General features: G+C 39.0%; 1 protein-coding gene and 1 long non-coding RNA gene across 4 annotated transcripts in view; one reads left to right on the forward strand and one right to left on the reverse strand.

Annotated features, from left to right (window-relative positions):
• Positions 1-22241, forward strand: part of edn3b (endothelin 3b) — a 34818-nt gene extending 12577 nt beyond the window's left edge. Inside the window, exons 3-5 of one of the 3 annotated variants that reach the window (XM_087304935.1) lie at positions 16977-17117; positions 20659-20703; positions 20808-22241. In XM_087304935.1, coding sequence (XP_087161061.1) covers positions 16977-17117; positions 20659-20703; position 20808 — 187 coding nt within the window. In that variant the 3' untranslated portion in view covers positions 20809-22241. Of the gene's footprint in view, positions 1-16976; positions 17118-20658; positions 20708-20790 lie in introns of those variants that run through there. The other 2 variants (XM_087304934.1, NM_001311213.1) reach the window with 2 other exon arrangements.
• On the reverse strand, positions 1735-14822 carry LOC147831240 (uncharacterized). Its single transcript, XR_015523266.1, has 3 exons — positions 13028-14822; positions 11481-12092; positions 1735-3554 (listed from the first exon to the last, which is right to left on the reverse strand). It is a non-coding gene; the product is annotated as an uncharacterized LOC147831240 (long non-coding RNA).
• Positions 22242-22679: the final 438 nt, after the last annotated feature.

The following is a 22679-nucleotide window of genomic DNA, read 5'->3' on the forward strand; positions in this document are numbered from 1 at the left end:
GATTGACTTATTTTTGCAATCAATGATTCAATGATTATGTCGATTATGCACAAGGACCTATTGCTCTGGCACCTTGACCTGTTGTAGTTTCAGGTCAACCGGGAAAGAGCAAGCTGAGGTCAACCCACAAGCTGTACTTCTCTTATTTCAGGATGGAGCTAGACTCTGTCTCCGGTGCACCTTACCAAGAGTGCACGGTGCTGATGCTGCCCTGTCTGTTACCGGTTTGCAGGATATAGTGGTCTCACTGAAGTTTTTCACAGGCTCCTGGGGTATATAATTATGTAGCCACTATAACCCCGCTCAGATCGACCACATCAGCACTGGCTTTATGATTGGGTCTCCAGTTGAGCATGGCATGTAGAGATGCACCGGGTGACCATCACCCCGCTGTGTCACTGCACCTTCAGTGCTTGGATTGACCAGGCCTTAGTGCCCCAACAACGAGCATCCTATCACTTTGACAGATGCTTCCAGTACAGGTTGGGGGCTGTGTGTATAAACCATGCAGCTGCAGGTTCATAACCCGGACCTTAGTTTCATTACACATCAATTGCCTGAAACTGTTGGCAGTTGTTTCTCACTCTCCACCAGTTTCTACAGGTGCTGTAATGGAAACACGTGCTGGTTAGGACAGACGGCACAGCTGCGGAAGCATATATCAATTGTTTGGGCAGTATGCTCTCAGTTTACTCACCATTTGCTTCTCTGGAGTCAAACAGCTGAAATTTGTTGCACACCATTTATATATCGAGCAAGCTATACTGTGCCAGCCGACATGCTCTAATGGCAGCTCTCATGCCCAGAGGAATGGAGACTTCACAAAAGCACGGTCCAGCTGATACAGGTGCACTTCATAACAGCCCAGTTGATCCTGTTGCTTCTTGCGAGTCTGCCCTTTGCCAGTTGCTTTTTTCCAGCTCTGCATGAATGCACTGGCTCTCAGCTGGCCCCTGGGCTTACGTAATGTGTTTTTCCCCAGTGAGCCTGCTTGAACAAACCCTGTGCAAGGTCAGGGAAGACGAGGAGCAACAGCCCCTCCTTGATGAATACCCCTGAGGAAGCACTTCGTTTCTCAGTGACAGGGCACCTTCTGGCACCCGTGCGGGCTTCTGGAACCTCCATGGGTGGTTTCTAGACAGAGCGCGGAAGACTTAGGCGACCTACCTTTTCGGTGGTTAACACCTTTACTCAGGCTAAAGCACCCTCTACGAGGCATGTCTACATCCTGAAGTGGAGTCAATTTGCTGTGTGATGCGCTTTTCACTGAGAAGAACCCTGGACCTGCCAGATCAGCATTATGGTATCCTTCCTCTTTGATATGCTGGGGCGGATGCTGTCACCCTCCACACTGAAGGTTTTGCGTTGCTGCTAGCCCTTCGCTTCTGTGTCCTGTTCACACACCGTGCTTTAATATGACTGCACTAAAAGCATTTGTCTCTAAGCAGCTTTTTTGTTATGATCAGCAGAAGAGAAGTGCCATATCAAAGCAGAGGTTGGCCCACTGGCTGGTTGATGCCATCACCCTCACTTATCAGTTCCAGGACAATCCGCAACCTCCGCGAGTGAAAGTTCACTTAACAAAAAGCATTGCCTAATTTTGGTAGTTAGCATGCGTAACCGATATAACAAACTCTGTAGAGCTGGGTGACACCGAATTAGCAAGATTTTATAATCTTCGGGGGGGTTATGCTCAATCTCTCTTGATCACTGGGTAAGTCCGGTCAATCAGAAGTAAACTAATCTCAGTGTCCAAAAATGCTTGATTCGCCACTTTCCCTAACCCAAAGATGTGCACTAATGTTGCTCTGCTTAGCGAGTTCCCCATCTGGCAAACCCTTAGAGAGTTTCTTTAAGGCCTTCAGCACCCGGCTTGGCGAAGGAGCCGAGTGCCTGGCCAAGTATGTTGTTTGGTATACCCACTCAGTCTACCGGCATGCTGGGGACCGACCCGCTAACTAGCTTATCATATGTAGCACTCCTGCTGGATAGGGCTAGCCCATATGCTTATACTGTCACCAGGTCTGCCCTTTTCCTTCGGTACTGGCATGCTTGTTCATTGTACTGTTGTATTTCTAAAATCCCTAAACTGTCGTTAGACACACAGAATGCTGTATTTTAAATGATTAGAAATGTTTACACAGACTCAACACTGGTATATACAATGGTTGTCGTGAGTCTAATGAGTTTTATCTCAATGATTCTGATTGGCAGAGCCCATATAGATACAAATAATACAAATAAAATATAAATAAACTATGTAATCTTTCACCAAGACCATATGAGATGCCAGTGTTTGTAAGAACTTTCATAACCCAGTGAAGTTATTCTTGGAAGACCAATCAGCTGGACAGCATTTATCCTGAATAGGCACCCTCCATACCCACCAGGGGTGCCCAACCCTGTTCCTGGAGATCTACCTTGCTGCAGAGTTTAGCTGCAAATTTAATCAAACACACCTGTTTTTAATTACCAAGTGCTTCTTTGGATCCTACTTAAATGTTTAAGCTGTCTTTGATCACGGTTAGAGTAGAACTGTGCAGGAAGACAGATCTTCAGGGACAGAGTTGAGCACTCCTGCTTTAAACCATGCCCAGAGCAATATGAAACAGAGATTCTGAACCTTGACCTGATTAAGCTGCATCCACAATCTAATGTAAGAGCCTCTGTTTAAAAACGGCCCAAGCTCTCATTCAACAACCTATCATACAAAGAGCTTATATGACTGCTGGTAGATGTAAATCTTAAAGCTCAGTACAGAAAACAGTTCAGATTGTGTTCTGAACATCAGCATTTGCAGTCGACATAGACAAGCAGACAAAGAGACAACGTAGCATGGTCTAGGTTGGAAAGTAAAAAGAAATAAAAGAAATACAAAAGCAAATAGCTGAGGCAAGCAGCTGATGCTAAAGGCTCAATAAGGCCTTAATAAATGACTGCAATAAGGCCTTAATAAGTGACTGCACTACACCATTGAAACATGGTGGTCTGCTTTTGAACTGAAGAGAATAACTACACTCTTTTGCTGTACACCTAGTGCACAAGATTGCCAGAATAGTCACCAACACACCTATGGACTGATTCAGCTCCTGGATATGCACACTTCTTTCCTTATTTCAACCACTTGGCAGCAAAAGGTGGACTGGAGTCAAGGTTCTCAGGTGTCTGTAGTGTCACTTCCTTACTTCTGGACAGGTCTTCTATACATGAGGCCCTCATTGTGGGGCCATGGGAGGTCTTGGTCCAATCCTCTGGGACAAACCAGTTGCAGATGAAACTTATGATCTAGAAGGCTGCTGGAATGAGCGTCTGGACATAAACTATGGCTCAGACAACCACACAATGTCAGTATTTACTGTGTCACAGTCTGCATTCCTAAAAGATTATCATAAAGCCTGTAGAGCCATTGATTGCTTATGTGGCACACTTATCTACCATGTGCACAATGTCTATCAGGTGTGCACAGGCATGTATCCAGCATCGAGAGACTACAGGAGCTTACCTTGACAAATCTGCTGCACCATCATGGCCTGCAATGTTACATCCCTTTACCACTTGAAGCAAATCTCTTGCTGGCTAGAGAACAGTTATCTTGCAAGGCTTCTTTAACTACCCGCCGGTTATTAAAACACTCCACGCTTCCAAATACTGATGGATTTTCTTTATTGAACACCGTGAAAACTAAAAGTAAAACAAATAAACAAACCAAATGTTTCACACAAACACAGATAAAAGGACATCAAAATAAACAAATAATATATAAACAATGTTTAGTTTACCGTGTTGGCCTGATAACCAGCTGTAGAATACGCAGGAACATTAAACAGGTGCTTGCATTGAGATCTTACTATCCTGAGTGACCATACGAACTCTCGCAGGTTAAATCAATCAATGAGAATCATGTGACTTCTCACTCAGGCCAACCGGAAACAAAGAAATTATTAACAAACATATACCAATACACGTTTAAATAATGAAATTCAAAAACCATAAACAAAATTACAAGCTGACCAATCAGCGTCAGCTACACTCCCACCAAATTACCTTTGACTTCAGACATTAATACAGTCAATGGGAATTTTCCAACCTTAACACCATAAATTTTACCCTACCAACTAAATTCATAATTTGTATATTCTAATTAAAATCTACAATTTATTAAAGTACTCAATTTTTATTATTATCCATATACATATATATACACACATATACACATACATATATATACATATATATATATTTTTTTTTACACATTCTAGATAAAATTGACAATTACTTTAATACTCAATTTATCCACAGTATAAAGGTCATATTACAAAATGAATGCTTACTACCCATGTATTTTAATTAAACTAGATCATTTCAATTTTTTTCTTTCTTAAAATCTGCTCAACAGTACTACTAACTTTTGAATAGGACGCTCAACAATAGTGGGTTTAGTAAGGCGTTCACCCTTTTTTCCCAATTCTCGGTCACCCATCCTTATTGTGGCCTTCCGCACCAATCCATCATCATCCTTAAAAACTTTAATGACCCTGGCTAATCTCCATTCATTCCGAGGGATTTCACCTTCCTTCATAATGACCACATCACCATCTTGCACATTTCGTCTTGGTGTATGCCATTTTTGCCTAAGGGAGATGTTGGCAAGATACTCTACTCTCCATCTGCTCCAAAACTGCTCACACAAGTACTGGACCTGCCTCCAACGTTTCCTTGCATAAAGATCTTCCTTAACAAATGTACCCGGTGGAGGAAGTGGAACAGATGACTTCATAGTAAGCAGATGGTTGGGAGTTAAAGGCTCTAAACTTGTGGGGTCACTGAGGCCTTCTACAGTGAGAGGACGATTATTAACTATTGACATGGTTTCGTAGAAGAATGTACGCAAGGAAGCATCATTTAATCTTCCAGCACTTTGTCTCAAAACGGAATTCAATATGGCCTTGATCGTTCGAATCTGCCGCTCCCAAATGCCTCCAGCATGACTTGAACTGGGTGCATTCAAGCAGAAGTCACATTGATTAGCGGCCAAATACACTGCCACTCTCTCCTTGCTCACTTCTTTTAAAGCATTTCTTAACTCTCTCTTTGCCCCAACAAAGTTAGTGCCTTGGTCTGATCTAATGTGTCTAACAGCTCCACGGATGGATATAAAACATCGTAAGGCATTGATGAATGCATCAGTTGTCATGTCTTCCAACATCTCTATGTGGACAGCTCTGGAGCAAAGACCAGTAAAAAGAAGACCATATCGCTTACATTCCTTACGACCCTGCTTAATGTAAAAGGGGCCAAAACAATCCATACCACAATAGGTGAATGGCGGGGAGGAATCTGTTCGATCATGGGGCAGGTCAGCCATCCGTTGTTCTTCTAATGGTCTACGAACTCTCCTACAGGGGACACACTGCCGTATATATTGAGCTACCACTTTACTGCCTCCAATAATCCAAAAGCCATTGACTCGCAATTCATTTAATGTCTGTCCTCTACCTTGATGTTGAATCCTTTGATGATAGTGTGCTAGAATGAGATGTGTAATAACACCATCCTTTGGAAAGATTACTGGATGACGCAGCTCAATGGATGCCGATGCCCTTCCTAACCGTCCTCCCACTCTCATTATTCCATCTTCTACAAAGGGGTCTAGCTGATATAAAGGATGATTACAAGGCAGTTTTCCTGATTCCTGTCTGAGTGCATGCAACTCTTCCTTAAAGGCATCCTGTTATGTAAGTCGAATGAGAGTGGACGAAGCCCTCATTCTCTCCTCAACTCCCAAAGGCTCTGACATCTTTACCTTCTTCACAAGTCTTTGAATTCGGGCAATGATATTTACAACTGTCGTCCATTTTGAGAACCGTGATAGTTGTTGTAAAAAATCCCCAGGCATTTTCACATCTGTTTTTAGTACTTGAACATTCTTTACCTCAGGGTCTCCCACCAATAACTCCGGCGGGCTTTGCTTAACCACCACTTCTCTTTCCCAGAGGAATTTGGGCCCAGTGAACCAGTTTGAATTAATGAGCTCGTCTACCATAAGGCCCCTTGAAGCATGGTCTGCAGGGTTTTCTCCTGTGTTAATGTAATGCCACTGTGCTGGATTAGTGGCCTCCCTTATTCTCTGAACACGGTTGGAGACAAAGACATGAAATCTTCTGGCTTCGTTATTTATATATCCAAGGACTACTTGAGAATCAGTCCAAAAATATTCGCCATCAACTTTAAGAGCCAGCTCCTCTTTTAACATGCCACTCACAGCTGCAGAAACAACTGCTGCAGTTAACTCTAATCGTGGTATAGTGACAACCTTTAAAGGGGCAACTCTTGCTTTTCCCATGATAAATGCACAATGTACTCTGGTATCACTCAACAATCTAATGTAGGAGCACTGGCCATACCCTTTATTACTTGCGTCAGAAAAATGGTGCAACTCTGTTCTTAAAATCTTGCCAAAATTTGAAGGTGTAAAGCATCTTGGGATCTGTATCTTATCTAGCTTGGACAAATCCTCCAGCCAGCTCTCCCACCTTGGTCTCATTTCGATGGGCAATGGTTCATCCCAACTTATCCCCTTGTGACACATCTCCTGCAACACCTTCTTAGCAGAAATCATGAATGGAGCCAAAAACCCCAGTGGATCGTAAACTGAAGCTACCGTAGAAAGAATTCCACGTCGTGTGGCTGGTTTACTTTCAAGCATGATTTTAAAAGTAAAGGCATCATTTTCCACATCCCATCTGATTCCTAAAACATTTTGTACTGGAAGATGATTGTGATAGAAATCAACATTTTTCACCTCCACAGCATGATCACTCTGATTGATAGACTCTAACACTTCTCTACTGTTGGAAAGAAATTTGTGTAGATGCAGCTTTCCTTTAGCACACAAAGCTTGAGCTTCTTCCACCAACTTAATGGCAGACTCAGCCGATTCCACGCTCACAAGGCCATCATCCACATAGAAGTTTCTTCTGATGAAACTAGCAGCCAAGGGATACTCAGTCTCGTTAATGCTGGCGAGATACTTTAGGCCATAATTGGCACAACCTGGTGAAGATGACGCTCCAAAGAGATGCACTCTCATACGATATTCTCTAGGTTCTGCATTCGTATCACAGTTTGGCCACCACAAGAAACGCAAGAAATCCCTGTCCTCTCTAGCAACATGAAATCTATGAAACATTTTCTTAATGTCACACATGACAGCAACTGGATACTTGCGAAAGCGACAGAGCACTCCAGTCAGACCATTAGTAAGATCGGGCCCTGTCAACAGATGTTCATTCAAGGCAGTACCTTCATACTTGGCTGAACAATCAAAGACAACCCTGATTTTATTTGGCCTCTTAGGGTGATAAACACCTTGGTGTGGGATGTACCACAAATGTCCCATGCTTGGTTCCTTATCTGCCAACTCTGCATCTCCATCTTCCAATACTGCTTTCATGAATGCTGTGTAGTCAGATTTTAACTGAGGATCTTTATCCAACTTCCTTTTAAGGTGCTTTAATCGAATCAATGCAAGGCTTTTATTATTTGGAAGACAAGGGCGTGCTCTAAAGGGTAGTGGCATCTCAAGGTAGCCACACTCATTCTGGTGAATGCCTTCTGCTATAATATGCAGAAACTGAACATCTTCTTGTGACACAATTTTATCTCCTACTTGAGTATCTGCAAAATCCAATTCCAGTGATCTGATGACAGCAGCTGGTGTCACGGGAGGAAGCTCCTGGATTGAAATACGATGGCATAAGCCCGTCACATTTACCTTTGCATAGTGTGGAGTATCCCCTACAATGCTCCAGCCCAGGTCAGTCTTTATTGCATAAGGCTCTTCCTCACCTCCACTGATGACTTGTCGAGGTGCCAACGCTCTAGAGCAATCATAACCAATCAGAAGACCTACTCCACAATCTATTTGTGCAGGCATTTCATCAGCAATCTTTTTTAGATGTCTCCATCTTTTAGCCGTTTCACAGGTAGGAATATGAGTGCATTCAAAGGGAATAAAATCCCTTGTATAGGCAGGAGGCAAACAAAAAGAACTATCGGAAAAGTACCCTCTAATGTGGAGGTCACCAACTCTCTAGCTCTCTACAACAGAATCCTTTCCCAACATAGTGGAAAGCTTCAATTTTACTGGATCCATTGGTGCCTGCAATCGTTCACATACCTCTTGATCAATGAATGTGTGACTGCTTTGCGTATCTAATAAAGCATATACAAGGATTTCCGACTCAGAATTGGATGAAGACAACCATACAGGAACAATCATGGATGTCAAACCTCTTTCTCCAGCATTCATACAACATAAGGAGGATGTCCTTTCTTCAGCTTGTGAACTTCTCTGAAAAGTCGACTCATCTGTTATCTGACGATCTTCATGAAGTGGAGTGGGGTGAAGCCTCTTGCATACAGTACATATGGCCCTGTTTCTACAGTCCTTGGAGAAATGTCCTTTTCTTAAGCATGCAAAGCACAACTTGTTTTCCGTAATAAACCTTTTCTTTTCCATTACAGGTGTCTCCATTAGATCTTGACATTTATGGATTAAGTGTCCCTCTCCACAAAACAAACATTTGACTGAACTTGCGCCACGCACTAATATACTGGTTAAATTAGACTCCTTAGAATGGTTGGAATCAGCCAAATCACATGCTGCATCTGCATTATCCATAGTGGTTGCCAATGAGCTTATTCTGGGATGCTTTATCTCCTTTACTGACTTTGCATCAGATGTTTTTAATGCATACAAAGATGACACAGGATTGCATGTTATGCGTGCTTCCCTTGAGATGAACGAAACAAAGGTGCTAAAGCTTGGATAATCCTTATCCAAGTCCAACTGTTCTGTGACGTAACGGTTCCACCTATTTGTTACCCAATTGGGAAGTTTAAGCAATATCTTCTGGTTCTCCTCACAGTCGTTCAACACATTAAGACTCTTGACGTGTGGCATGGCATCACTGCATGATTGCAAAAAGTCACTGAACTCTCTTAATTTTATGTATTTGGATGCACCAATCTTAGGCCATTTACTGAGTTTCTCTCTAAAGGCACGTTGTACCACGAAGGAGTGGCCATATCTGGCCTTTAACTTTTCCCATGCTTGCTGATAAGCTTGTTCATCTTTTCTATAAAAGGTGCCTTCCAGAACTGATTTGGCTTCACCATCAATATACCTTTGCAAATAAAAGAGCCTGTCTGCTGAATTTGGACACCGTCTTTCTATAAGAGCCTTAAAAGTTATTCTCCATTCAATAAACTTAAGTGGGTCACCAAAAAATACAAAAGGTTCTGGAACAGGAAGACGGGATAAGGCCACTGACTCTTGTAATGTCTGTGTGACAGATACCTTATATTCCGGATCATGTTTATCCAAATCTGGTATATTAGGGACAAGGAGAATAGGGTTACTCACATCTGCGCAGGCTGAACCACATTGCTGGCTGTTCATTCTTGATTCCTCTTCAGTGTACACTCGAAGTCTTGCTTCCATGACCTCAACATCTCTGCGATTTTCAAGTTTCTTTAATCGCTGCCTTTGCTCATTGATATCGGCCTCCATTTCAATTTCAGCTTTCTTTGCGGCCAACAAAGCAGCAGCCTCTGCTCTCTTAACAGAAATGCTTAAAGATTCTGAAAGGGGTTTTGAATGATTACTAAGAGCTGCAGCTCTAGACACTGTAGATCCATAAATGGATCACAGTCCAGCAGCATGCGCAGTCTTGCCTTCTCAGCTTCAGCATCAAACTCCATGCCATCTTCCACCAGGCGTACCCTCATTATCTTCAGCAAATCTGCAGTGACCGCTGAACATGCATCAATTTTCCTCCTAGTTTCTTGACTTGGTACTACTTGAGATCAAATGTTATCACACAACCCTTTCATATCAGACTCTTTCTTCTCCACCCCATCCATCATATCATACAAATCACTTTCAGGACACTCATGCTTCAGTTTAAAGCGAACATCTCTTACATAGACCTTCCAACTCTCATAAGCAGTTTTAAACTTCTTTTCCTTCTGGATCAATTCTTGCGCTTTCAACTCCTGCATCTTTGGTGTCAAACGCTTGTCACGGGAAGATTTTCTAACTTCATTTACCGCTGATGAACCAGAATTAAGTTCTTTAAATCTCGCCTCAGATTTTTCAGTGCATGTGGTACATGATGTATAGCGATTTCTCACAGTGCCCTCAATTTCATATACATCATCCATTAAAACTACTTGCTCTTGTAATAAACATTCATTTTGCTCAGCTGACTCATCTTGAACAGACATTTTGTTTTTGTTTGTTTGTTTGTCAATTATTTTCTATGTGCACACACTTTACACAACACAACCATGAGATTATTAGACACTCAAACTCACTTCAAAACAATACCCTTAATACTGTGAAATATTTACTTGCATTTAAAACCTTTTTATATATATATATATATATATATATATATATATATATATATATATATATATATTTTTTTTTTTTTTTTTTTTTTTTTTTTTTTTTTTTTTTTACAAAGGTATATATATATTTTTTTCTCTCTCTCTCTGATTATAAGCAACTTTACCTTTAAACAACTTAGATCCAACTCTTTAAAACATCAACTTTTCGCCAAAAGACGGCATTCAAATACCATAGTCTGACCTGCTATGACGCCAATGAATGAATGGATCCGCCACGTGAGAAAGACGCCAAACTGCGCTCTGAATCTCGCTGCTGCGAACACCAAGGCAGCAGCTTGTATGACGTCACGAAACCTGTTCCTCACAGACCGCCGCCGCTAAACAGCTTCCACAGTCCCAAGCTTTCACTGAGGAATCACGCGCCGAAGATAGCGCCCTCCGTCCCCGCAGAGGCAGCCCAGCCGCGCACAAAAGGTCCATCCAGAGATACGAGCCGCTCACCGTTGCTGTGCACCGCTGATAAACACCTTGGTGAGAAGGAATCGGGCCACGTTTTCACTTTAACTACCCGCCGGTTGTTAAAACACTCCACGCTTCCAAATACTGATGTCCATATGGATTTTCTTTATTGAACACCGTGAAAACTAAAAGATAAACAAATAAACAAACCAAATGTTTCACACAAACACAGATAAAAGGACATCAAAATAAACAAATAATATATAAACAATGTTTAGTTTACCGTGTTGGCCTGATAACCAGCTGTAGAATACGCAGGAACATTAAACAGGTGCTTGCATTGAGATCTCACTATCCTGAGTGACCATACGAACTCTCGCAGGTTAAATCAATCAATGAGAATCATGTGACTTCTCACTCAGGCCAACCGGAAAAAAAAAAGAAATTATTAACAAACATATACCAATACACGTTTAAATAATGAAATTCAAAAACCATAAACAAAATTACAAGCTGACCAATCAGCGTCAGCTACAGCTTCTATATTAGATCTATGTTGCTGCCAAGGCTTTTGATTGATGCAGGGCACACAGGTGTGTAGTTACAGCTTCTTCAAGGAGGCAAGCATCTTTATCTGTTGATGGCCGCTCTGCCAATTTGCAAAAACACAGCCTGTATAGATCTGTGGACACAAGGCAATTTGGGTGCAGAACATGCCTTTGCACAACAACAACAAAGAAGAAAAGCATCAATACCAGGAATCCAACTTGTGTCTGACAGTCTTTTATGCAGGGCTTTTTATAAGGTCCACCTCCTGAAAAGCCTTTGAGTGAACTTTAATGAATGCCACGTGGAGGTCTGGGGGCCTCACTGTCAAGGTGATCCCACTCTTAATCCATTCAGTCTTCCCTTTCCAAAACCAACATGGACACATATTCTTCCTCGCCTTGTCTAAAAGTAATGGAGTCCACGGTGAGTGGACGGGGTCTTAAGCAGTTGCCAGAGGGGGTAATTAGGGAGTGGGGAGACTGCAGAGGTTGACTTCACACCATTTTGCAATCACATAGAGACTACAAGTCATGTTCCTTCAAGCTCATAGCACACATGCTGGGAGGTCCTTGGTCTACACAATGCTCATCTAACTCTTTTTCAACATGTGCCAGGCCCAGGTTGTTATTGCAGTGGCTATGGTTGTGGCTGTCTAAGGGCTCTATTCTCTATCTAGAGCAGGCATGTCCAAACTACAGCCCGCGGGCCATCTGCGGCCCGCAATCAGTTTTTTGGCGGCCCGCGAGGCTTTTTAAAAATATCAATAGAATCTGGCCCGCTATACAAAAATGAACGTATAAAATAACCACCGGGTGTCGCTATTACATGCATTCAATTAAGCAGCAGTTCTTGTTATGATCTATCTATCTGTCTGCCTGTCTGTCTGTCGGTATATCTGTCTGTCTGTCTATCTATCTATCTATCTACACACAGTTGAAGTCTGAATTATTAGCCCCTCTTTGATTTATTTCTTCTTTTTTAAATATTTCCCAAATGATGTTTAACAGAGCAAGGACATTTTTACAGTATGTCTGATAATATTTTTTTCTTTTGGAGAAAGACTTTTGTTTTATTTCGGCTAGAATAAAAAGCGGTTTAAATTGTTTTTATGAACCATTTCAAGGTCAAAATTATTAGCCCCTTAATTCTTCAGAACAAACCATTGTTATAAAATAACTTGCCTAATTACCTTAACTTAACAAGTTAACTTGCTTAACCTAGTTAAGCCTTTAAATGTCACTTTAAGCTATATAGAAGTGTCTTAAAAATATCCAGTCAAATATTATTTACTGTCATCATGGCAAAGATAAAATAAATCAGTTATTAGAAATGAGTTACTAAAACTAATATGTTTAGAAATGTGTGGAAAAAAATCTTCACTCCGTTAAACAGAAATTGGGGAAAAAATAAACGGGGGCTAATAATTTAGGGGGGCTAACAATTCTGACTTCAACTGTTTTTATATATATATATATATATATATATATATATATATATATATATATATATATATATATATATATGCGTGTGATGTATGTAAAATTTGGCCCGCGACAACGTTTGTTTTTTTGTATCTGGCCCTCGGCCCAAAAAGTTTGGACACCCCTGATCTAGAGTATGCAAATGAAAGCCATAATTCTTCTTGTTACAGAAGTTTATCATGAAGCAGAAAATCCAGAGGTTATTGTCACTCAAATCACTTTGTAGACTGCCATCTGCAGTTTGCAGTATTTGCATGTCATTTGCATGTTCTGAGTGACAATTTTTCAGGTAATTGGACTGACACGAGCCAATAAGGCTTCAGGAGAGTATTTCAAAGGGGATGAGAAACTAATTCTCTAAAATGTGGAATGAAGTTTAAAAAGGAACCGCACATTTCAAGGCACTTCATGGGACCTTTAACGAAAATTTTTAGCTGAATCTGTGTATAGAGTCAATAGTTTAGTTAGATTAAAAACAAAAACATAAGTCCAAATCAATGGCACCTGGTGATATAATGAGGCATTATAAAGTAAATTGATTCCCCTGTGAGGGAAGTTTTAAATTATTTACAATATTATTAGCTTTAATCCACAACCTAGGCAAACAATTCTCAGTGTATGCAAGTGTAGCGAGCTATATTGTACAACAAGAATGAAAGCAACTTGTGGAGGATGCCAGCCCTTCAAGCACATGGCAATGTAGTGCAACCACTCATTTACTAACCCTGTAACATCCACTCATGCATGGCCCATAATAAAGTAAAAATCGCGATTATGTTATTTCTTAAATTATTTTTTTTATGTTTGTCTGTATGTTTTATGAATCACTAAGGACCACAGATTTAGCTAAATAATTTAAGTTTTTTACTTAAAAAAGTCACCAACATCTTGGATGATGACTGAGTAAATTAACAAATTTGGATTTTTTGGGTGAACAATCCCTTTTATACAGCTGCTGCATGTGACTGGACAGTGTTTATCTCTGTTTTATGCCAGGGTGGATGAATTCATTTTAACATGTGCGATGTCTGATTTAGATTGTAATAATCTGTTCGGCGTTACTGTGAATGTTCTGGCTCATCTTTTATGGATTTTTCTTTGTAATACTTATACTATCAAAGCTACATTTCAGCACGATTTACCAGCCCACCTGTTGTCTCAAAAGCAATGCCATACCTCTTCAGCTTTAATCCAGTGGAGCAAGACTGCTCTGAAAATGTGTGCACAAGATAAAATGGAACAAAGGCTTAATATATTACAGTCATAAGAAAACTTGCTGTCATGGTATCACTCTTTTTTATTAAACAAAGAAAAAAAATCTTTTCTTTAAGCGAAACCTGGAAGGAAAAGACAGTACATTAAATATTTTAATGCCATAATGCTTTAAATCATTTTAATGGTTATGTCGCTAGCTATTTTTGAACAATTGTTAAAGTTTCTTTATTGTTCTTTTCCAGATTTTAATTCCCATGTTGTGTGTAATGTAGCAGTTTATAAATGCAAAGGGCCTGCAACGTTTCAAGAGATGCATAATGAAGTTATTGTCTCTTAAAGATAAAAACAAGATTTTTTTATTTGTAGTTTATACCTGGATGATTTTTGTTGTGTTATTAGCATTTCAAGAAGACAATGACTATGTTTACAGAATTATTTGTTTAAATCTGAATGAAACAATAAAATGATTAAAGTGTTTATATGAGTTGCTTTTTGAATGTTCCTTTCATGATCCCATTTTACATGTTATAGTGCATAGATCGATTAAAGTCATTGCGTTACCACGGTATCCACGTTTCCTGTAATTTCAGGTGTTTCACTTTTAATTTGTCGATTTTAACTGCAGTTTGGCACTTTCAATTGTATTCAGGAACATTTGGTGCATTTTTCCCATGACAAACAAGGTACTGGATGCGAGTGTGAGTATTGTCTTAATTGTTTTAAAATTGAATTATTGGTATCCATGCAAACATACTCACTGTTTTCTGGGCTACAAGAAAGGAAATCAACTTTTCATGAACTTCCAAATGATTAATTGTACATTGGCTTTAGTTAATATGACAAAAACAACAACATTTTTACTGGTAATATCACTGTTTACAAATGAGGGCAAGCAGAAATTCAGATATGGTAATGCATGTTCCATGATCTGACCAATCAGAGTAGAGTAAACTATCAGAAATATAGGGTTCAGAGAGACTGGATCCTTAAACCAACTATTTTAGACACATTTTATTACAGATTCTGTAATATGCATTATTTTCTTTTTATCTTGGATGGATATTAAAGAGCCTCCATTATGCATTAAAAAGGGTCACATTTTGGTTTTGGGGAACTCCAACAACAGGATATGCATACAAGGTCAAAAAGCACTTTCCTTGTCTGATAATATGCATTTAGTTTTACCCAATTATCCAAATGACTCCCATGATTCGTTCAGCTAATCATTTATTCCCAAACCCCTTACATTTATTCCCCTCCTTACTGCGATGCTAATCTGCGCTGATTGGTCCGATGATGCATTGGTCCGATGATGGTTGACTGCGTTCAGCACGAGGCAGAGAGAAATGCCCACCACAGCTTATCAACAGTTTTGAGGTAACTTACAGTGCAAAGAGTATATGTGAGCCCAGCGCAGGAGTGCATTAAAGCAATGCAGTTAACACCAGCATATTGCTCTATTCTGAAACTTGACCACCACAAGTGTGTAGGAATAGCTGATGGTGGCCATAGCAAAGACAAACAGCAGAGGATCGCGAACACGCAAACACATTTAAATCCATAAAAACTATAGTATAAGCTAGGGCTGGGCGATAATTAAATATTGATAATTATCACGAAACATAATTTTTTTGATAAAACGATAACAACAATTTGATAATTGCTCGATAATATTTACGTACTATGCGTAACACTGCGCAGGCATTTTGCAGCCTGCCATTACGGATGCCGCATGCAGTATACAAGTGTATAGCCAAACAGTGTTAGTTACACTTGATGTAAGAAAAAGTCACAAACATTGTTGACAAGAAATGTCACTAGACTTCAGTAGTCTTGAATTAGTTTTTTTTTTTTTTTTTTAAATCACACTTACTTACACTTGTTAAATAGATGAAGTAACTGATCCATGTACTCTAAAGTTCTTTTTAAGCTCCGACAAAGTCCCATACATCAATAGTCTTTTCTGGTTTTTCCTTTTACAAACGGTCGATGAATCCCCCGAAAATTATGGGAACACAGCGGTATTATCGCAAAAATAAACTTCAACCACTGACTTTTCACAGCCTCTTCACATGTTTGGGTGGGGAAAATAACACTAACTTTCCCTCACACTTCAGAGCACAGTGTCATGTTAGTGTGATTCAATCGGGATCTGCTACAGCGTTTGTGGGCGTGGCTGGGGATTTCAATTTTACTGGATCTGTGCACGGAGCAAATGGATGGGGCTTGAGTTCCATATTGACGTCACCCTGACACGGCTAAAGACTCAATACAGCAACGATTCATTCGAACTACTATGAGTCGATTCTTTCACAGATCAATCACTTTCAAATTTAAGCCTTAGCTGGATACTTACTTTACTTACAGCTGTGTTACACTGCATGTAAGGTAATTTTCAAAAACCCATAATAGGGGCTCTTAAACCAATTATGACCTCCGAAATAAAAATCACCAATCTTTAAAATTGCATAAGGGCACATACATTGTTTTGCATTGTTTTTCAGAACCAAATCTGACCGTGGAAAACAATTTATATTAAGATATTGAGAAAATCATCTTCAGATTGAGCTTTTATCACAATGCTAAAAGTTTTTATATATTTATGGGAGGAAAATGTCTATCAATTTTATGATTTTTAGCACAAAATATAAATCTCTTGTTTTGATTAATATAATGTAATTTGACTATTTATAACAATTTGCAACAATTACAACCATGCAACATAAGACTGGTTTTGTGATTCAGAGTCAAATGTGCAGAGAAATGTCTAAACCATATGGCATAATACATAAATGATTAAATAATGAAATGCACAAAATGGCATTTGACAGGTGTGTTCTGTTGTCTTGTCTGCAGACGTACAGTTCCATACGGCATGTCAAGTTATCGCAGCCCTCAGAGATTAAGGCGCTCCAGCGGGACTATATCAGTGGTTCTTCGTCGCTGCTTATGCACAGACCATAATGATGTCCATTGCTACAACTTCTGTGATGCAAGGTACACAAACTAATACGTATATTTATCTATATTTATTTATGTACTGTACTTTTTCATAATTCTTGTCATAGAAAATTAATTACCAATCACAAGTTTAGAACAATTAGTCGCATAGCTCACCAAAAAAAATAAAAATTATACACACACACTTTGCTCTTTTGTTTTATACTCTACTCAACAAAAGTCTAGTTATGGATCCCAGTTGTAAGAGCAACAAATAGTAACTTAACTTTTAGTTGATCATTTGGTAAAGTGGCAGAAGGTAGATTTTTCTGATTAATCATCTGTTGAACAGCATCCCAATCATCACAAATATGTCATGGTTAGAGGGAGGAGGACCCAAATGCAGAATGAGAAAAGGGGTGTTTGACAATGTGACATGTAGAGGGGTTTAGGTAACAGTCGAACAGTGAGGAAAGGAGTAGTGCTGAGGAGTCTTGGGTGGAGCAGGCAGACAGTGCTTGAGAATCCTGGATGGGGTAATAAGCAGTCACGGAACAGGAGAGAGCAGGGATGCTCAAGCCAGACAAAATGGTAAAGGCCTCAGAAGCACTGCTAACCAGCAATCCTGAGTAGGTCTCACCAATAGCAGCCTGACAGGACACCAGCAACCAGGGACTCTCAGCAGACAAGGGTGGCTGGATTAATGAACATGCAAAATTAAACTAAGAAACAAAACTATAAACTATAGCAAAAAAATACAGAAACTGACAAACTAAAAAAAAAAGCAAAGAGAAATGAAATTGGTTTAACTTACTGAATTAAATTAAAGAAAAAAAACAATAAAAATGGGAATTAAACACTTAAAAACTACTAAATAGGAAAAATAGAATCTTAAACAAACAAACTTGAAAAGGATTAACCAGATCGGGACTATACTGAAGGCCAACTGTGAAACACAAATCAAAAATTAGACAAAGACAACTCAAACAACAGCACACATAAACAAGCACAGTATGGCAACAACATGAAGCAATAATGAACCGACAAAGACATGAGGGAAGAGCACATTATAAAGGGAAGAAAGAACATAAGGACCAGGTGTAAACACTAATACTAACAAGGACTAGACGGAGGGCTAAACAAGTGGGCAAGGCAATAGGAAACAAGGGAGGAACGGAGCAGCACATGGTGGACACAAAGGCTTAGCCACATGTTTAAACACAACAAACATAGAAAAGTAGACAACACTGAAGTTACAGATAAAGGAAGGGCTATGACAAAAATACTGCAGAGGACCTATTGGAACCTGCATAGACCCAAAATTCACAGAAATCAATCAGGTTTGAAGGGGTCAATGGGCTTCTGAATTGGCAAGCCTCAACAGACATGAACATTGAGCATGTCTGGGGTAAGATGAGGGCCTTAAAGAGTAATCCAAAGAATCATGTTAAACATTGGGAGTCCTGCAAGAAGGCTGTAACGAGGAGACTGACACGAAGGGATCCATTTTGCAGTATTTAATAGACAAAGTTCAAATCACAAACATACAAATACGCACTAAAGTGCGAACTCACATCAACAGCATTCAATATAGATCGTGGGGCTGGCAGCTGCCAGACAGAGTGATTTACCAGGCATGGATCAGTGGCAGGCGGCATGGTTCAGAGTCCGTATAGCAAGCGTGGGTCGTGGGCAGGCAGCGTGGTTCAGAGTCCGTATAACAAGCGTGGGTCAAGGGCAGGCAGAAGGCAACTCAGGGTCAGAAACAGTCCAGGGTAAAGCACAGAAGATCAGGCAGGGACTAACACTTAGAAATGTTGGCCATGGCTGAACAAGACTTCGCAATGAGTTGGTGTTTGAGTGTGGCTTATATAGGGAGCATGGGTCGTTAACGGGATACAGATCAGGTGTGTGCACAATCAGTCTAGGTGGATGATGTAATGCTTAGAAGTCCGGGGATGGCGGCCTCTGCTGGCCAGCGAGGGGAATGACTGGGACCGAGTCGGTGACAAGTTTTCTTTGCCATTTCAGATGACTTTGTTATAAGTTATTTTAGTCATTGCAGAGATGTATGGATGCAGTCCTCCAAGCTCATCAGAATCGTACACAATATTAATTCTTTTTCAACTGCACCATGACTTTATATTCTATACTGTACATTATTTCTATTAAGTGACAAGACTTTTGTCAAAGCAAAGTCAGACCTTATTGTCCTAATTAAATAATTATTTATATAATTATTAAGGGAATGATTATATTTTATTTTGGTAAAATAACCATAATCTAGAGGCCTTCTCCTTTCATATAAGCCACTTTTTATACCAAAGTTCACCTGTATTATTTGTTGTTCCTAAAACTTATAGATAGCAATAAGACTTTTTCAGGTAGTGTAGACTTTTAAAGTGATGCTAACTTGCATGTATGATGTATCAGGAACCATGGTTTCATCACTTTAAGAGTCTAAAACACACATATAGACAAAACTAAATTAATGTTAATAAACCAAAATTTTGGCTAAAAATCTTCTGTAAAGTTCAACTGACATTTTTTTTTTCAGTTCAACTGTAAAGTTCTTGACATTTTTTAACCACATAACCTTTTTTGTTGTTATTATATTCTCAAATAGATATTACAAGAATCTATTTTATTATAACAGAAATAATTTTCATAAAACAATTAAACACGTTTTAAAAGTCAAAGAATCCTGAAAATATTACAACCATTAACTGCACACCAATAATAAGAGAAAATATTTAAGCAGTAAATCAGCATATGACAGTTTTCTGAATAAGATGATGTGATATTAAACACTTTTTAAAAAAATTCATAATCAACATATTCAACACCACTGGAACAAATAAGTATAATGATATATTATTAAAACATACTGAGTAATTTCACAGACTAAATGAATAATCTTAAGTATTTCAAACTCTGGACCATTTTCGGGCTGAAATGTCAAAGATTTTACTTCAGTTATTGTGACTTCAGTTTCTTGCTGAATCTGAAAATTAAGATTAGGATTTTATTTTTGAGATCGTCCCCTTTCACTCATAGCAAACAAGTCACAAGGGTCTGTTTTATTGAACTGAATAATAAAGCTAAATAAATAAGCTTTCCATTACACAGTTAAACATTACACAGTTTTTAGGACAGGATAATAATTGGCTGAAATTCAATTATTTAAAAAGATTTATATTGAAATAATATTTGAAAATCTGGAGGTTCAAAAAATCTAAATATTGTGAAAATCACTTTTAAAATGTTCCAAATAAAGTTTTTAAAAATCAAAAATATTTTTAATGTAGTTGGTTTAAGATTTACAAAATATCTTCATGGAATATGATTGTAACTTACTATTAAATGTTTTTTGACCCATAAAATACATAAATATATACCTATGCAACATATAGTAAGACTTTGTTGTCCAAGGTCACATATTAAATTTTCACCTCAAAAACAACAATATGAACCAAATCTAGTCAATTATGATGATGATATGATGAATTGAGTGGTACATAATGAAAAAAATCTTTGTTTTCTGGTTCCATCATTAATCTGTGAGTGATATTTCATGGTTCTGTTTTGAATCACAAAGCTCCGAGAATGTGTCAGAGGGAAGATTGAGAGGACGTTCACCTTGGTAAGACCACTGGCTTCTTGTCACACCTCCAGCCTCAGAAATCAGGACTGATGATCAGCATCAAACCGGGCATCTAACTAGGTACAGGTTTTGGATTTTTACAGATTTGGAGTAAAAGCTACCCCACATTCCTCAGCGTGTTATATTTCCTGGAACGTCCTTGACTCATCTGGTCCACGGTAACAAGTGAATTCCTTAGAAAACTCTTTGCAGATTTCGGAAGCATATCTGTGTGGGACGCACGTCCTTGCTTCAAGGGTTACGTCCAGTTGACTTTACATTGACATTTTAACAAATGCGAATACTCAGTGGACGTCCTTGGATTCGGGAGCCTTGCAGGTCTGGAATCAGATCTTTAAAATACTCTATGCATTATCTCCACTTTGTGGGCAGATTTTCAGACGGATAAAGTGAGTCTTGAATTCTTCACTTTGCCTGATTGCAGAAAATAATATGTTCAATGTTGTTATTGTGAATGAACTGAGAAAAAAAAGTTTCCTGAGAGAAAGATTGCCAGATTAACCGCTACAATTTTTTTTTAACCTCCTAAACATATCCTTTCTGATTTTGCTCACTCAAGCAAAATGTTTTTCCTCTGCACAACAAGTTTTGACATTTTATTTTCTCCAGAGCTTAAATATGATTATTCATGCATGAAAAAATGGGTCCTTTGAGACAAGTACTGAAAGCTGTGTACTACATTAGATGGTCTAACATCATAATAATATACAAAATGCTATACTAAACTGACCTGAGAAGTTACAGCAGTTACTTAAACCCCATTTTTAAGGCAAGACATCCCAGATGAAAAGGTAAAAAATTGAGATTTATAGATCATCCCAATCCCACCTTGGTTTATTAGTTACGTTAAATGGAATTTGTACCACCCCAGTTCTGAAAAAAATTAAGTCACTTTGAAAAAAGGGATAAAAATAGCAATTAGTACTCATGGAACCTTAAATTTTGGCACACAGGCAAAATAAAAGTGAAAAGGTTTTACTGTAGAATATCAAAGCTAAACTGTTTCTGAAAAAATCTGCAGGGTTCGATAACAAGTTGCAGATTTTGCAATCAGTTCTGGCCGATAGACTGTGATAGCTGAAGTTGTCTACATTCATCTGATTTAACAATGCTTAGAATTGACTTTTTATTTAGATATTTTAATTCAGCTGCTTAGAACAGATGCACACATGGAGCATAAACAGCATTCAATCACTTCAGTCAGTTCAGCACCCATCACTGCAAAAAGGCATTGGAATGTCCCCAAAACACAACTAAAGCATGCATCAGAGGGTATTTAGAAGGTATATGCATTGGTGAATAATAAATGCTATATACTCCAAAACACTACTGCCAAAATCATTGCAAAGTATTTAAGGTTTTTTATTTTCACCAACTACCAACTACCAAACATAATATTGTGAAAAGCATTAAGGAATCTACAGAAAGCTCAGTTTGAATGTGCAAGACCTTTAAGCCCCCAGATGGTACTTCATAAGAAAAACAGTATATGTTGTTAAATAAAGTTAATGGTGTCAGGAGTTCTTCAGAAGACTTCTTTCAATTAACACAGTCTGCCACTGCGTATAGAAATGCATCTTAAATCTGTGTTAGTCATGGAGAAAGATATGTCAGATCTGTGCAGTGAGTTCAGCATATTCTCTGAGCCAGAGCTCATCGCAGATAATCAAGACAGACAGTGCAAATGTTCAGATGCAAAGCGGCCCAAGGCATAAGTAAACTAAGTGAATGCTTAGGTCCTGCATGGCCATCAGCAGGGGGGCCCCCAAGAGAACATTTCAGTCCACTTTCAGTCAGCATCTACGAGTTATGCCAGGAACCAAAAAATGGGGATTTGCTAAGGGCGTGTGTCCACCAAATGTTTTTTTTTTTTTTGCACTGTAGAAATGCAAGTGCTGTTCTAAAAACACTTAGCTGTGAGCATAAAGTGCTAGTTCTGTGCATTGCTTCCCTCA

Source organism: Danio rerio, chromosome 23 (genome assembly GCF_052040795.2).
Source record: "Danio rerio strain M-AB ecotype USA chromosome 23, GRCz13ab, whole genome shotgun sequence".
NCBI classification, from domain to species: domain Eukaryota; kingdom Metazoa; phylum Chordata; class Actinopteri; order Cypriniformes; family Danionidae; genus Danio; species Danio rerio.